This window comes from Oryza glaberrima, chromosome 7 (genome assembly GCF_000147395.1).
Source record: "Oryza glaberrima chromosome 7, OglaRS2, whole genome shotgun sequence".
Classification (NCBI taxonomy): domain Eukaryota; kingdom Viridiplantae; phylum Streptophyta; class Magnoliopsida; order Poales; family Poaceae; genus Oryza; species Oryza glaberrima.
Window position 1 is genome coordinate 5,503,575 of NC_068332.1, and position 18,299 is coordinate 5,521,873.

The window sequence follows — 18,299 nt, forward strand, 5'->3', positions numbered from 1 at the left end:
TAAGATACTATCTTTAGTTCCGGTTGGAAAACCGGGACTACAGGGGGTTACGAACTGGGTGTAAAGCTCCTTTCTCCACCAGTGAATGGAACACCTTTATTCTCCCATGTATACTACTCCCTCCGTTTTAGGTTATAAAATGTTTTAACTTTGGTCAAAGTCAAACTATTTTAAGTTCGACTAAGTTTATAGACAAATATAGTAATATTTATAATACTAAATTAGTTTTATAAAATAAATAATTGAATATATTTTCATAATAAATTTGTTTTGGGTTAAAAATGTTACTACTTTTTTCTTCAAACTTGGTCAAATTTAAAGTGGTTTGATTTAATCAAAGATAAAACGTCTTATAAACTGAAATGGAGGGAGTAGAAACTAGAGCCAAAGCTGAAGATTGGTAGGTAAAGATAGAAGATATGGTAGTGTTTTGGTGTCTCACAAGTCACAACTCACAAGTAGTTGACAGTTAGGTTTAAGTGTATTGCTCTGTTCATGATGAGCTTATTCTATTGTCTGTTGCTTTAATTTGTCCCTTGCAGCTGTTTCCAAAGTAATGGACTTTTGTGAGATATATATGGAATTATTAACATACAACCAAGAAAAAAAAAACACTATTCCTGATCTGTGTTCTTTTCTCCGGAACCAGTTGTTATGAAAATACAATAGTGTTTCCATCTTCCGTCAATCAAACAATATATCAAACTACTTTTAAAAAATGATTTTTCTATACATGAGCCCTTATAGGTTGTAAGCAGACCGTAACACATCGCGTATACAATTGATCAATCCTGTGCAGTACTTTATTTTGTTAGGCAATTTGGAACTGTCGAAACAATAAAACATAAAAGTCATGGCTTTTATTACTCACATTTCTTCAGCTTTAGCTTTTCTAACGCTACAGAAAATAAAAATAATGCCTTCTAGATCCAGAGTTTGATCGACATGCATTACTAGTGTGGAGACCATTGTTGAGTTATTGATCGTCCCTAGCTTGTCGACTGAATCTGTACTGGCCAGATCTGAAGCAATTGATGGAGAAGCTCCACTGTTAGAAAGAGTAATTCCCATAGAGCTCCGAATGCCAACGGTTGTACCTCTCCATTATTAGCCCATGGCTCACCCTCAGCGACTGTTGCTTTCACTCATGTATGCTTTCATCCGTGTGAGACATGCGGATCGCCACACAGAGGGTGACATAAATTAATGATAACATGATAACATCTAATGATCTAATCCCCTCATTGCTAAAATAAACAAACTCCTAAAATCCTAAGAAAAAGTTTAGAAGCGAAGAAAAAGAATAATACAGTGTCTCTTACGAAAGTAGTGCTTTGCCGTTTCAAATTACCTGTAATTGTAGCTTTTATATCCTAACGAAATTGCAATTAGGGAATAGTACCCTAATTGTCACAGTTTTGAGACTCCATCCCATAATTTATTTTCTTGCCATAGCCCACCACCTGAAACTCTGTCAGGTCGAAATTGCCCCCTCCATACAAATAATTAGTTGATTTGGCTCATTTTTATCAATGTGGATTTGCCGTCAATCAATGATGCCGATGCCAATCGTTTTCGTGTTCAGCCCCCTCGGTGTTCACAGTCGTCTAGCTTGAGAATGAGCTCGAGTTAGACTCACATCAGAGTCACGTTGGATAAGCCCGACCTGGCTGATATGGGTTGCTATGAATCCACGTAGGAAAAAATGGGCCCAATCAACTACCCACGTGTGTTGGGTGGATAGGCTATTGCAATAAAATGGGTTATGGAGTAGAATCTCAAAAATAATTGATCATTTGGGGGTGGTTTATTCAATTTTGCCATCTAACATTGATCGTCAATTTCAACAAATGACACGGGGAATTATTAATAGGTGGTGCGTAGAGATATAATATATCAAAGGTATAACATTTTATGATTTATGAATCGAAGGTAGTGGGAGTATAAGGATTAACTTATTTTGAGACATTTTAAACTTCAAAAATCTTTAGGACGAAGGGAACATATTTTTTTAATGTACATGTTTTGACACATTTTTATCTGGAAGTCAAGAGATGCCTGTATACCTTCTCCGTTTCAAAATATAACAACTCGTAACATTTGACATTACTTTTTCCTAAGCCATAACAGCTTCTGTCTCCGCCTACTCCCTTCTCTCTACCAATGTCAATTACCCTTCATTTAGTTTCTCTATCTAATTTCTTATCTCAACCAATCATAACAATTGTTTATTCAAATTCACCTACGTTCATAATCTCCGTGCAAAACCTCAAAAAGGAAAATTACAAATCCCCACCCTTACTTAATTTTGTTGCAAAAAATACCCTAGGGCGCACATGTTTAATATAATTAGCCCATTATCGTTGATATAGAGCGACCACAGACTAAGCTAGCCGATTCAATTTTGTCCAAGTGCTTGTATTGGATTTATTTTTTTGTGTTTCATTGAATTTTTTTTTATATAGTGAAATTTAGTGCGGCGACATTTAAGCTTTTATCAACAATTTTATCTATGGTATCTTCAAAAAAAGTATTAAGACTATCCTCCTAGAAGTATTTAATTTTGGTAAAAACCACACTGATAGCTCACAATTTATGAAAACATGTTGATTTGGCCTAACGTGTGCACTGGTGTGGTTTTGCAACAAAACTAAGTAGGTGGGTGGACATTTGTAACAAAATGATTTATGAGATGGAATGTCAAACTTTAAGTGACTTTGAGGGTGGTTTTTACAATTTTACCTAGGCAAGGGTGCATTTGTTGAGTTGGATTAGCCATATACCGACCTTACGATGTTCACTTCGATCAAACTGGTTAGCTTCGTTGTTACGAAACTTATCCACCTTGTGTTCAAGTTTTAAACTTAGCACGTGCGTTTGTATTTATGATTAATTATTTTTTAGCAGTACGCATACAAATATACATGCATATGATGTAATTATTAGTCCTCCAGAATCTTGCTATTTAGAAGTATTAAATGTAGATTACTGATAAAACCAATTTCATAACCCCTGGGCTAATTTGCGAGACGAATCTAACGAGGTATATTAATCCATAATTAGCGGATAATTACTGTAGCATAACTGTAGCAAATCATGGATTTAATATACCTCGTTAGATTCGTCCCGCAAATTAGCTCAGCGATTATGGAATGTGTTTTATCAATAATCAGGAATTATGGAATGAGTTTTATCAATAATCTATATTTAATACTTCTCAATAGTAAGATTCCTGAGGGCTAATAATTAGCCCTCTGGATCTAAACAAGGCCTATGTGTGTGCATTTAAAGGGTGAGTGTGCACGCGTGTTTATGAGCATTTGGTGAACCAGTCTCCATCACAGATCACAGTAGGGAGCCGGCCCATCTGAACACTAATATATGGGTTCTAAAAAAAACACTAATATATGGGCCAGCATTTATATACTGCAAAAATATCATTAGACCAATCAAACCATGCATCGACCCATCTGCTTAGATTATAGGCTTCACCATCGATCATCCAGCTCGACTGCCTTCTATTCGATCGCTTCCAACGATTCTCGTCCTCTATTGAGCACATGATGACCCTGATGTGGAGGCTTAGGGGTTAGAGCTGTGCTTAGTTGCAGTGGCGCCGGAGCTAGCGGCCACTGGGTTATAAACCATATTTACTCCCGGTTTATAACCCATATAGTCCCGGGACTACGAATCCGGAACTACAGATCGCTATCTTTAGTCCCGGGTGAAATAATCGGGAGTAAAGATCGATCTTTAGTCCCTATCAACCGGAACTAAAGAGAGGGATCTTTAGTCCCGGACCAACTGGGACTAAAGAGAGGATAGGGGCAGTCCCGATTGGTCCATTTTCTTTTTATTTTCTCCCAAATCGAGTGGGATGTATATACCCAGATCAAACAACAAATCCCCAAATCGAGTGTCATGTATATACCTAAATCAAACCCTAAATCCCCAAATCAAAGTAACATCACAAATCATTCACGTCACAAATACAAATCCTAAGATACTTACAAACAAATCAAATACATCACAAATTTTTAAAAAATTACAAACAAATCAAATGTATCACAGATCGATTATACATCTCAGATCCATGCAATAAATCACAAATTTTAAAAAAGAAATTATACATCTCTCAATCACAAATTATAAAAAAAATAGAGGAGAGCCGGCGCGCTGCCGCCCCGTGTGCGGCCCCGCCGCCTGCGCCGCGCGCTGTGCCTCGTCGCCCAGCTACCGTGTGAGGGCACGCGAGGCCGCCTCCGCCGCCCGGCCGCGCGAGTCCGCCTCCACGGCCGCCCGGCCGCCGCCGCCTGAGAAGTGGGGAGGAGAGGGGAGAGGGTGGATCCAGACGAGGTAGAGGAAGAGATGGGAGGAGGAAGAGGAAGAGATGCGTGAGTGAGGAGAAGAGGAGATAAAGGTCAGAACTTATTAACTGATCCTCCCGTGCGCCTCGGTCCTCTCAATCTCGATCTTTTTTCCCGGTTGGTAGCACCAATCGGAACTAAAAATAGACCGACCGGGACTAAAGATAAAAAGGGGTCTAACACCACCTGTCGTCTTTTGAACCGGGACTAAAAATGATCTTTAGAAATATCAACCGGGACTAAAGATCAAAAAGTAGCTCTAACCTTTTGCATCGGGACTAAAGATCATCTTTAGTCCCGGTTTTTAGTGGAACCGGGACTATTGTGGATTTTGGCCGACCGAGCAAAGATGATTTCTCCACTAGTGGTCGTTGTTGAGCCCATACGACTAATAGTGTTTTTTTTTCATCAACTAATTTATTTTAGGTATTGATGGATACTATATATTAGTAGTTGTAGGGGGGACTAGCTCTGCCGTTGCTTCGGCGGACCATCCTTCTCAATTATTGTCGCCGAGAGGTTCTAGGGTGTATGTTTGGATAAAAGTCTGTTCTACACGGAGGTGTTAATAGAGAAATAATTTAGGCAAATTTTTGCTACAGGCACTGCTATTGTATGGTTTTAGCCATGGGACATTGCCCAAACTCACTTTTGGGGAAAAACACTCCATAAACATGTTAATTTGCCAATGGACACCCCGCCGATTAAAATAATGATTTCTAGTTGAGGAGGAGAGAGAAATCGCGTGAAATGTCAAAAATACCCTTAGGCCCACATGTCAGCTCTTCATCACTCTTCCTCTCTTTCTTTTCTTTCTCCCTTCTTCTTCTTCCTCCTGCCGCAGGTTAGCAGCCGCACAACTCACGGTCGGCTCGACGGCCCGAGCCGGGACGGCTCGGCTCACGGCCGGGAAAGCGGCGGCGCCCCGCCGGGACCCACCGCCAACGACGACAAGGCGCAGCGGCCACCCGACGCACAGCGCGATGGCAAGCGGCGGCACCGAGCACATGAGCACGGCGGCGGCGGAGCAATGTCGATTGGGACTAAGTTTGCAGACTGTAACTGAAGCTGACATTTTTGCTAGGGCGCTCTGGCACACGCAGCCGTACCCTAACTCGAGACATCCTGCCCTTTCCATGCCCGAGTAAAAACTCAAATCTCTGGCCCATCATCAATGTATATGTTGATGCCTTGATTAATTCATGGCTGTGCAATTTACCGTACAATCCTGATGCATTCTTGCCGCGTGCAGTAGTAGAGGCTGCAGAGCAGCAGGCGGAGACGCCGTGCTGGAAGCCAAGCGCACCGCCACCGCCGCCGCGAGAGGAGATCAGGAGCGCTGGCATGAGGTGGCTGGGGCGAGGAGAGGTGGAAATATCTTCGTCGCCGTCACCGTCTCCCCCGCTGCCGAGACGCGGCAGTCGTGGAGCAGCTGCAGGTACGGGCGTGGGCGAGGGAGAGCGGCCACGGCCAGACGACGACGCGGCACCAGTGGAGCGGCGGCTACGGGAGATCATCAGGGGTGGACAACGGCGGCATCGGCGAAGTACGCCGTCAGGTGTGGAGGAGGAGGTCCTCCAGCGGCCACCGCTGCCGAGTAGGCCGCGCGCGCTCCGCGCGTCACCGCCATCACCGAACAAGCCACGACCGGGAGAAGAGAGAAAGGAGGGAGAAAGAGAGGAAGAGAGATGGAGGGATGACATATGGACCCAAGGGTATTTTTGATATTTCACATGATTTTTCCCTTCTCCTCAACCGGAAATCATTATTTTAATCGGTGCAGTGTCCATTGGCAAATTATCATATTTATGGAGTGTTTTCCCCCAAAAGTGAGTTTGGACAGTGTCTCACAACTAAAACCACATAATAGCAGTGTCCTGTAGCAAAATTTGCCTATAATCTACGTATGTGTGTTTATGGGAGTGGCAGTGTCGGAAATGCTCGTACAAGCGCTTGTATTCCATATATATTTATATAAGGAGGAGTACACAGATACATGAACATCATTGTTCGATGATTTTTTTAATTAAAATTCATAGAATAAATATTTCAAATAATATGCATCAATTTTACATTGATATAGAAAATATTTTTGCCATATGGAGTGAGATTTTATGACATGTGGGCCCTAAATTATCAAATATTAAACGTGTCCAAATATATTCGACTTGTTCTGCTGCATATTTTGAATAAAAAATATTGGTGCAAATAGATTTCAAATTGATGAATAGTTTAAAGTTTTGACATGTTCAAATAAAAAGAGATTGACTGGTATATACGTAGATTATGTTTGATTTGTTGGTGGCGATCAATCAAATGCATTTCCAACTAAATTAAAGGTGGGCCCACTATCATTAGTAGATTTTCCATGATTATCTCCAGACTACGTACGGAATATATGACTGGACACTGACGAGGCAAAAGTTATCCCCTTCGTTACGACACCTATTCTATACACCGACCAGGTTGGTGAAGCAAAACCGTGACATAATATTAATATAGCGTGACCGGGTTGGTGAGGCAAAACCGCCCGTTCTACCGTACTCAATATTAAATCTGTATCAACCTCAACCTTCGGTGAACAAATTATTTTGAAGATGACGATCACAAGCGCAGCTTAATCGGAGGTATTCCATAGGCTCGTCTTTTGGATGTAATTAACCGGCCGCCTCATTGCTAGGCACCAAGAATCAGCGGACTTCATGCAATCTCCAATCTAGATACCTTTCTATTAAGTAATCCTCGCGAAGGCAAAAGGCGAACTCCTGTGGGAGCCCCCATGTATTTGTAAACATTCGTGTTAATGAATCAAGATTAATAAAATACATGGTTTCCTATTTTCTGTGTATTCGTTGTTGTTTTGTTCTCATCAAACAATCATATTTCTTATATATACTAGACATAGACATGTGTTGTGCCTTCCAACATCCTCGGATTCCAATTTAGTGAAGGGCAATGCAACAACGACAACGCTCACAGTGTAATCCTATATACGTATGCATGTGTGACCACGTTGTGGTACAGGCACAGATACACATTGTGGTGAGAAAAGCTCTCTGCCAATTGCTTGCTATTTAAGAGCGAGGGACACAAATCATTGCTACGATCTTTCTAATACTCTTTTTGTTTTCGTGTATAAATGGTTAACTAGCAAAGCAAGAGAGGAGAGGTTTAGCTTCATCTCCAAGTTTTTTGCTTGCAATTATGCCTGCAAAACCAAACTAAGCCATGGAAATAGAACCTTCTTGTAATGCCTATCACGCTCCTGATGTGATCAACGAGAATCTGATTCCCTCGTCTCCCTGAAGTTACCCATGCAAGAACAAAACTTTGATTTGTGGGGATCGTACATGCAATGGTCTTGGACTAATTACATGACAAGAATTTAATTCGATCTATTTACATGCGAAAATTGTTGGAGAATATATATATAACAAGGTAATTCCCCGCACTTTGCCGCAAAAATTACTATGTAACTTCTAATATTTTTTAATAATCGAGATAAAAGTAAAAATTATATTAGTTATTAACAACAAATAAAACTGGTTTGTCAAGAGAAATAAAATTAGTAGACTCTGTATGAGATTGTGGATGAAATATGATCTACCGCACTTTGATTATATGGATGAATATATGTTAATTATTATAAAAATGATGGATATATATATGTTAAAAATATTGTGAAAAATAATGTGAAGGAAGATGATTGAATATAATGTTGATTTGTAGAATTCAATGAATTATAGATGATGTTATATGCTTGTATAAGTTTTATATGTAATTATTGCTAGTGGATGATGAGTTGATATGTAGAATTAGTGGGTTATAACTTTATAGTAAGACAGGATATCTTTATATCATCGTATCCGAGGAGCACACTGATACAAGAAAAAAAATATGAGAAAACCTACTTTCGAGGGAGATCAACCCCCCAGGCCAACGCATATGCTCCGGGCAAATCCATGTCAGCTGAGCTACACACCATTCTCATCGCATCGCGTCTCGGTCACATATACATCGTTTTATATGTGATTTGCACAAAAATAGATGCGTGACTTGTTTGAGCATTTTATGAGATACTAAATAATTAGATTGCACTCACCTCATAAATTGTCACTACTATAAAACGAAATAGGTGTCAACACTATAGACGTCGGAAGTATTAAAAATGGCACCTATATGCCTTTTCCTACTTCCGTGGGTTAAAATAGTGAAAAACCAGCACCTTTAAATAATTATAGGTGCCGGTTCTAAATAAGAACCGACACCTATTCTTATTCTATAGGTGCCAGTTTTTTTTAAATTAACTGACACCTAGAATATATTATAGGTGTTGGTTAATTAAAAAGCCAACACCTATAATATAAAACCGGCACATAAGAATCAAGCCGAGCCAACAGCCGAGCCGAGGTAGCATGGCCCACTGAAAGAGATAAGGCCAACCGGCAACCACACCGATCTTATCCTTTCCTTCTCTCCCCCACCGAGCGTTCTCGCTTCTCTCCCCTCTCCACCGTCCCCCTCCTCCCCTCTCCACTGCCCCCCTCCTCCTCCCCCTCTCCGTCGTCCCCCTCTCCTACCTTCCTCCTCCGACGGCTCGGGAGGTGGCAGCGGCACCCTCCCCTCCGCTAGATCTGGCGGGAGGGGAGGTGGTGGTGGCGGCTCGGCGGTAGGAGGGGATGCGGCGGTGGTCCGGTGGCTTGTTGACGGTGCCCTCCCCTCCGCCAGATCTGGCAGGAGGTAGTGGCGGCGGCTTGGCAGCAGGAGGGGAGGCGGCGGTGGTGAGACGGCCCGGGAGGTGGCGACGGCGGCTTCCCGCGGCAGCGATAGTGGTGGTGGTGGAGAAGGCAGCAGCGCCCTCCTCCTCTCCATCCGACGACGGCGGAGGTGGTGGAGACGTCAGTGGCGGCGGTGGCGGTGGAGAAGGCAGTGGCGCCCTCCTCCTCTCCATCCTGTTCTTGATGAGATTGTTTTTCTTGTTGTCCTCTTGATGAATGTGTGTTGATGTGTTGAATATGATCTTCATGAATATGATGTTGATGTGTTGCTTTTCTGAGGATTATTGACTATAGTTTGTGTTCATGGATTTGAGGAAATTTTGGGATTTGAATATTATATGGGATCGGCTTGATGGCTCAATGCATCTGCTCGATGCATTGAGCCGATTTTTTTTGGCTCATGGGTGCCACCTACAGGGTGCCGGTTTTGGAACCGGCACCTTTGACCCTGGGTAATCAGTGCCATCTGCAGGGTGCCGGTTGGGAAAACCGGCACTTAAGGGGGTTTCCCAACCGGCACCATTTAGGGTTTCTGTGGTAGTGTGTGGTACTATCGACATATTTTACTCAATATATAATGTAGAAGGAGCTTCCAGTATAGGAGTACATATGAATACGTTCACTAAATTGATCAATTCAATATATTTAATTTGTGTCTCGATCATACCGATATGAATCACGGATAAGTGAAAGGAAAGTGATCGATTGATAGATATGGATCCGTAGTAACTATTTACCAAAGTGGATGAAGCTGGACGTTTCCAATAATTTTCATCCTTCCTCCTTTGTTTAATCAAGTTTTTTTTATTAAATTGTAGTTCACCCAACTCAATGAGTTCAAGTTTACGTTAAATTAGCTACTATATCCCACTCAATACGGTATTTTGTACCATCCAGTATTATTTTATGTTTTGGAATTGCTAAATGACATTCAACTGAAAATTGAGAGGGGATTTCTTACAGATTATGAACCGTCCGATTTGCTTGAAGATTCGTGCACCCAATTCTTCCAACTCCGGTGAAGCTCTGGCGACTGATGTTGGCTTGACGAGAATTAGGTTTTACGGTCCTAGGTTTAAGTAAAAGTGGAACGGAGGTGCGGGAAGGGGAAAGGTGGGGGGGGGGGGGGGAGGGGGTAGGGGGTAGGGGTTTGGGGGGATTTCCCGAATTAGAGGTATGACCGTGGGAGATGGCAATGCAGTGATGGGTGGCCGACATGGGCGGGAGGCAAGGTGTTAGAGTCGTAGGGATGGAGGAGGCAGTGACCGGTGGTGGCGAATCTAGCAGTGTGGAGTCGCTCAAGATAGGGAAGACTACAGTGCGGGGACAATTCACCGTTCCGAGCTTGAAAGGGGGGGGGGGGGTGGAAGGAGGCTTGCTGGCGTAGTTATTACATTTCAGTCAACCGACGAGATTGGGCGGTGGCGGCATCGGCACCAGGGGAGAGATCATTCGGCATTGGGTGACAGAGCGTTGGGTTGGGGAGAAGATGAAGATGAAGATCATTCGGCATCACAAATTTTAAAGCAATTCGGGCCATCCAGAAGTGACCGAAATGTGAGAGGGGTTTTCTTACAAATGTTATATAGACAGTCCCCTTATGTTTTGGACTTGAGAGAGCCTTGAATACAACTCAATATTAGTAACGCCTGCAGTGGTTAGCATGTGTAAGCCTAGATATATACACAATTGGTACAAGAGTTCAAACAAATATTCCAAATTTCCTACACAGTAAAGAAAACAGGCTTGTCGCCCGTGTGGGTGGCAGTTGGCACTCTATTATTGCAATTCACCGGATGAGAAATTCTCCGTACATATATAGTAGCATTGCATACACCATCTTGGCGAGTTGGTCAATTAATTCTCATTGAACAGATATACCAGCAGCCATGGCAGCGACCTCAGACTCGACGCCGGCTGCTGCTGCTGCTGCTTCTTCTTCTTCTTCTCCACTTCACATTGTGGTGTTCCCATGGCTGGCCTTCGGCCACATGATCCCCTTCCTCGAGCTCTCCAAGCGGCTGGCGAGGCGCGGCCACGCCATCACCTTCGTCTCCACGCCGAGGAACGCCGCGAGGCTGGGCGCGATCCCGCCGGCGCTGTCGTCGTCCGCCCGCCTCCGCGTCGTGCCGCTCGACCTCCCGGCCGTCGACGGCCTGCCGGAGGGCGCCGAGTCGACGGCCGACGTCCCGCCGGAGAAGGTCGGGCTCCTCAAGAAGGCGTTCGACGGCCTCGCCGCGCCCTTTGCCCGATTTGTTGCCGAGGCCTGCGCCGCCGGCGATGGGGAAGCCGCCGCCGCCACCGCCGCCGCCGGGTTCTTGAGGAAGCCCGACTGGATCATACCCGACTTCGCGCACAGCTGGATATGGCCGATTGCCGAGGAGCACAAGGTGAGCTTGAGCTGACTTATGTTCACCTTCTTGATGGCTGTGTTCTAACCTCGCTTTCGTCCGCATAATTCCCAAACTACTAAACGATATATTTTTTATAAAATATATATATAAAAGTTGCTGTAAAAATATATTAATCTATTTTCTAAGTTTTTTAAACTAATTAATTAACTATGTGTTAATCTATTGCTTCGTTTTACATGAGAGGGAAAGGGCTGGTTCCTAACCCCTCCAAAAGATAAGTAGATAACACACGCCAGCTAATTCAATTTTGCTATTTATTATTACCTAAACTTGCATAAAAGGTAGTACAGCTTACGAGTTATTGGATGTCATTATATGGTTAGAAAGTGATCGATAGATCAGTCACTTTGTCCTGCTCAATTACTACCAATTTGCAATTAAAGAGACTAATTCATAACTTTTTCCTTTTTCTTCTTTTGTCTCAAGATCCCATATGCCACGTTTTTGATCGTTCCGGCGGCCTTGGTGGCCATCCTCGGCCCAAGAAGAGAGAATCTGACTCATCTACGCACCACGGCAGAGGACTACATGGTCCAGCCACCATGGATCCCCTTCCCCTCCAACATCGCCTACCGGCGGCGCCATGAGGCGGAGTGGATGGTAGCCGCCTTCAGAGCCAATGCCTCCGGCGTGTCTGATATGGAACGCTTCTGGGAGTCGGAGCAACATCCCAATTGCCGTCTCATTATCTATCGTAGTTGTCCCGAGGTAGAGCCACGGTTGTTTCCGCTCCTCACCGAGCTCTTCGCTAAGCCGGCTGTCCCTGCTGGTCTCCTGATGTTCCCTGATACTATCAACAACGACGACGATACTTCTGAACAATCCTTCGTTCCACCAGCAATAGAGTGGCTCGACAAGCAGTCCGAGAAATCTGTCATCTACGTCGCTCTCGGGAGCGAGGCGCCATTGACAGAAGACCATGTGCGTGAGCTCGCTCTCGGGCTTGAGCTTGCCAATGTGCGCTTCCTCTGGGCGCTTCGCCCGCCGAGAGGCGACGGAGGCAGCAACGATGGTGGCGCCGCGGAGATCCTCCCGGATGGGTTCGAGTCACGTGTCGCCGCGCGAGGCATCGTGTGCACGCGGTGGGTGCCGCAGCTGCGCGTGCTGGCGCACCGTGCGGTTGGCGGGTTCCTGACGCACTGTGGCTGGGGCTCCACCATCGAGAGCTTCCAGTTCGGTCACCCACTCGTGATGCTTCCTTTCATTGTTGACCAGGGCCTAATCGCGGAGGCGATGGCAGCGAGGGGGATCGGTGTGGAGGTTGCAAGGAATGACGATGGGTTATTCCACAGGGACGATGTTGCGGCGGCCGTGCGGCGGGTGATGGTGGAAGAGGAGGGGAAGGTATTGGCACGCAAGGCCAAGGAGTTGAGCGACATTGTTGGAGATAGGGAGCAGCAGGAGATGTACCTGGATGAGCTTGTTGGTTACTTGCAGCTCTACAAATGACCAGTCGCTCATCATGCATGTTCTCGAGTCTTACACTTCATCATGAATGATTCCTTTCTTGTGCCAGAGTGGTGGAATGTTTTTATTTTTTACATTTTAAATTGCAACATTACTCAATCACGTGTCTTCAGCTTTACTCCCTTGTGTAAAAAGAAAAGTGGCTATAAATCCAAACACAGGTTATGTCCAAATTTAAACCTAGAAGCAGAGACGGACCCAGCTTTTAAAGAAGGTCCATATCAATCCATTGCATTTAGGTCTACTCTAAATTTAACAGATGATGAAAATTTGTGACAGCCCATTAAATCTTTACCCCTATGCTCTGGGCCATGGTGTAGGTTGTCCGGGGTCCAGGTCGGAATGAGATCCTCTGACTTCGTTCTAAGTCAGAGGCGCACAGTCCTCTGACTTGGGATATGTTTAGCCGTCTGATCTGCAGCGAGCGAACGGGGTCGATCAATGCAGTATACTACAGTAATATCCAAACAGTAAGCTCAAATAGTACATCTTTACTGTTTTTGCTGTTGCTACAGTACCACGCCAGAGGCACTGTTTCCTACTGTAACGGCGTGACTCAGGATACTGTGCTCCTCTGCCGTACCAGCCTATCAGAGGATCCGAATCCGTCTGGGTCCGTCCGTACCTAGAAGTTGATCTTTTTCTGGAATATAGATGAGTACACTGCTTGTAAACCATAGAAAATAAAAACAAAATTATCTTCTCCAATGTTCGATTGACACACGCATTAGTGTGCAGACTATTATTGAGTCATTGATCGTCCTTGCCGACTAAATTAGTGCTGCACAGCCACATTTACATGGACGAAAAAAGAAGGCTTCGTATATAGGTGTCCATCAGCCACCCATAATAAAAATTGGATTAATGTTAATGACCAGTACTGTACCTCACCATTGTTAGCCCATGGATCCCACCTTCACTAAAAGCTGGTACTGTCTGTTAATCGGTCACTGTAGCTTTCACTCCTATCTTTCCATCAGCGTGGAACACGCCAATCGCCATAGAGGGTGACACAAATTGATTGATCGCTGCAGGAGAAGTACAGCGTGCTTATCCTCCTGTACATGACATGAACGTCTGTCAAAAATAAATCAACTAGTAGAATAGTAAAATCACAAAACAGGAGTAAAATCATAAGAAAATTAAAGCTTAGATGTGAATAAGAAAAAAAATTCAAAGTGTTTCACATGAAAGTAGTACTATCCCGTTTAAATTAATTGTCATTTTACCTTTTCAATACTTGGCCATCAGTAATAAGAAATCAACTTATAATAATATACATATTTTTTTAAGAAACACATTACAAACGTAGGAACATGTAACGCGCGCAACACCCATCCCTATGAACACACAACTTCCCCCTATAAGCATATCAGAAGACTAGACCAACATATTTTGAAATTAACGAAGTCACCACGAGTGCCTTACGGTCGAAAGGTATGTCGTCTACCACTGAAAAAATAATTGACCGTAAATGCGAGCACACGTGTCAAGTCTAGAACTTAAATCCGGGTAGGCTAGTTCCACCACAAGGAACCTAATCTATTGAGCTACGCTCACTTCACAAAATAATATACATATTGGAAGTTTGTAGGGAAGTGATATATATCGAATGAATAAATTTTCTTGATTTATATATCGAGGATAGATAAGAGCGTAAAAATCAACTTATTTTGAGATAAATTTTAAATTCAAGCTAGAAATTATCGTGTTTTATGATGAAATGATACTCTTATTTTTATTTCTTCTTTCCTTCTCTCTAGAAATTTCACTCCCTCCCATGAATCTCCATGCAATCTATAGATTGGCAAAATATGTTCTTTTAAAATGCCCAATCGCCTACATAATTCACTAGTACAGAAACCCTCCTAGGACCGGTCATATAGGTGCCGGTTCATTTAAAACCGACACCTATAGACCTTTTCCCACCTCCAAATGATGAAAAAATAAAGCACCGGCACATTTAAGAATTATAGGTGCACCGGTTCATTAGTCAGAACTGGTACCAATACTATAGTGCCGGTTTTTAAAAGAACTTATACCTATAATATATGATAAGTGCCGGTTCTTTTAAAAAACGGGCACCTATACCCAACCGAGCCGACCGCGCACCTCTCTCGATCCTCTTCTCCACTTCTCTGCCACGCCGCCTCCCCCATTTCTCCATTGCGCCCTCCCCTCCCTCCCTTCCGCCTCCCTCCCCCCTCGCTCCCTCCTCCTCCGCCCTCCCCTCCCCCTCCCCCTCCCTCTCCGCACCCCTCTCCCAGCCGGCGAACTTATCCCCTCCTCATCCTATCTTTCCTCCCCCTCCTCCGTCCGTCCTCCTCCTCTCCGATCGTGGCCGGGAGCAGCGGGTGGCGGCAAAGTTGTCCCCTCCGTTGGATCTGATGGGAGGGGAGGCAGCGGGCAGCACCCTCTCCTCCGCTAGATCCGGTGGGAGGGGAGGCAGCAGGCGGTGGCGCCCGAGGAGAGGCGGCAGGCGGAAGATGTTTTTATAGATTTTTGTGTATGCTTTTGTAGATTTCGTTTGTTGTCTTTTGAATTTGTGGTTGATTTTATTGTTGAGTAGGTTCATTCGATCTGTGATCGGTGATATGTGAGGATTTGGGGATGTCGGGTGCAACTCGATGTGGGGCATGGCGCGGTGACGGCGATGGTGAGTTTGGCTTGATTCGAGCCGGCTTTTTTTTTGGCTCATGCGAACCTATAGGTGTTGGTTTTATTTTTCGCATAGGTGCCGGTTGCTTGTATTGGTGCCGACCAATAGGTGCCGGTTTTAGGCTAAAATCGGCACCTATTGGTCGGCACTTATAAGCAATCGGCACCTATAGTTGGTTCCAAACCGGCACCTATGATAGTTTCTATACTAGTGAATGCTGAATATGTCCTTGATCAAGAAGTTTACATGGATTGGCCGACGGATGGGCAGTGTGTGGAGGACCAAAAGTTTTTTTCTTCGAACGGTCAAACCGTTACCGACGTTTTTTATAAAGAAAAATATGTCCCATCTTAATTAGAGTGAAGGACCAAAAGTAGAATCATGTTGTGTAAATGAGTGACATCGAGTGCAAATATATATAGTGCAATGATTTTAACTTAGGGATTAAAGAAATGTGAACTGTTCGCGTCCTTCGACAGTTTGCTGATGCATCAACTAACACCATTAATTACTAAGATAAAGAAAATAACATCAACTCAATAGAAGATTGAACGTCGAGCTGCTTGCAGCTAGGCACTGAACCCTCTAGTATGCATGCAATTCTCCTCAGCCAATTCTTGATGATGTGGCTACACACGATTAATCCAAGCTAACGGTGATACTTATATACTCCATTATCTAAAAAACTCATGATATCGCTGGTCACCAGCAACTCCACACCTGGGGGCTCTCCGTCCCATCTGAGATCATCATGGAGCTCACACTTCATCCCAACGCCGTGATAGAAATTTGCTATTTGATGGCACTGAACTTTTGGGGAACATATCCTATGCAGATAAGTTTTCCGTGCACACAAACTAACAAATGTCACAAAAAAAATAGACATTAACTCCTAATAGTCACTACTACGAAAAGGATTTTTCCGTGTGGTCAAAAAGGGTTTTTCTGTGCAGAGGTTTTGCCCGTCTGCACCTGTGCTTGGGAAAATAAATATTTTCGCGTGCGGGGGGCCCAATCGTACGGAAAAATACATCTTCCTATACGGTCGGATTAAGTGGACCGCACGGGATAATCGACAGCTTTGTAGTCGTTATCAGAGAACATTTTCTTGCCTACGGTCCCCTTCCCAGTTAACCGACCCTCATGTAGAGTGGGGGGTATCCCAATGGGTGTGGCATCCTTCATGTAATCTACAACACTCAACCACCCCCTCAGTTGTGTATCCCTATATCATTGATCCCTCCGGATAAGCTCGGTTATAGACATGCCTTTTCAGAACTGACATGTACCCCTTATACGCCCACATCTGATTTAGGTATAGCGGACTAATTTCGATAATCTGAGAGACGATATGGACAATCAGATGCTCCATCATACTGAAGTAGGGTAGAGGGAAAAGCATCTCAAGCTGGCACACTGTCTCAATTGCAAATGTTAGAAGGGGGCCTAACTCCTCAGGATAAAAAACCTTTTGTGATATCCGATTGAAAAGGTAGCACAACTTTGTCACTACCTTAGTACGAACTGGCTTAACCGCTCTTATAGCAATAGGTAAGAAGATAATTAACATCTTGTGACAGTCATGAGCATTGTATCCAGAGATGGTCAAATCTTTCATGGATACAAGTTTTCTAATGTTCGATGAGAAACCAATCGGGACTTTCAAACTATGCAAGCATCTACAGAAAGCCTTTTTTCTCTTCTGGTGTCAGTGAGTAGCATACCGGAGGAATCTCGATCTTTCCATTTGCCAGTTCTTTTGGGCAAAGGTCATGCCTTGTGTCCAGATTTACCAGATCAGTAGTGACTTCAACCCATCTTTCATCTTACTCGGGATGTCTAACAAAGTGGCAATGGTGCTATCGAACACATTCTTCTCAAGATGCATTACGTCAATTGCATGACGAATCTCTTGGTCTATCCAGTATTCAAGATACCTGAAAAATATTGAGTACTATCCTGATCCATTGCATCTGTATTATCCTAATCCGTTGCTTTCTTCCTCTTGCCTGCCTTCTTCCTTCCCTTCCCGAACGCGACCTTAATCTTCTTTGTCATGTTGAAGACTTGTGTACCAGTTCGTGTTTCTCTTGCCTGCCTTCTTCCTTCCCTTCCCGAATACGACCTTATCTTATTTGTCATGTTGAAGACTTATGTACCAGTTTGTATTTCAGGAGGAAGATCGTTCTCTATTGTCTTGTCGAATAATTTGGCTATCGCTCGCCACTTGTGCCTCTGTGGTAAGAACCGACGATGGTGCATGTGCACCGTCTTCCTTGAGGAGGTGAGGTACTTGTACGATGTATTGTCGATACATATGAGACATCCAAACTTTCCCTTAAGCTAACCTGAGAGCGAAAAGTTCGCTGGCAGGTCGTTGATGGTAATGAATATGATGGCACACAGAGTAAAATGTTCCCTGCAGTACTCATCCCACACTCGTAACCCTTCTTTCCACATTTCTTGCGTATCCTCCATTAATGGTTCAAGAAACACATATATGTCAATCCTATGCCGTTTTGGCCCTTGTATAAGGATAGTCAACAAAATGTACTTTCGCATATGGCAAATCCATGTAGGCAAGTTATACATGATGAGCAGCACTGGCCAAGTG

General features: G+C 43.9%; 2 protein-coding genes across 2 annotated transcripts; both read left to right on the forward strand.

The window, feature by feature from the left end:
• Window positions 1-5,277: 5,277 nt before the first annotated feature.
• Window positions 5,278-6,069, forward strand: LOC127780700 (uncharacterized). Its single transcript, XM_052307654.1, has 2 exons — window positions 5,278-5,511; window positions 5,620-6,069. Exons 1-2 carry the CDS (start codon window positions 5,351-5,353, stop codon window positions 5,966-5,968), a joined length of 510 nt encoding a protein of 169 aa, XP_052163614.1. The 5' UTR covers window positions 5,278-5,350; the 3' UTR covers window positions 5,969-6,069.
• Window positions 6,070-11,003: 4,934 nt separating this feature from the next.
• On the forward strand, window positions 11,004-13,182 carry LOC127778318 (UDP-glycosyltransferase 91C1-like). Its single transcript, XM_052304903.1, has 2 exons — window positions 11,004-11,535; window positions 11,986-13,182. The coding sequence occupies exons 1-2, from the start codon at window positions 11,035-11,037 to the stop codon at window positions 13,006-13,008; spliced, it is 1,524 nt and encodes a 507-aa protein (XP_052160863.1). The 5' UTR covers window positions 11,004-11,034; the 3' UTR covers window positions 13,009-13,182.
• Window positions 13,183-18,299: the final 5,117 nt, after the last annotated feature.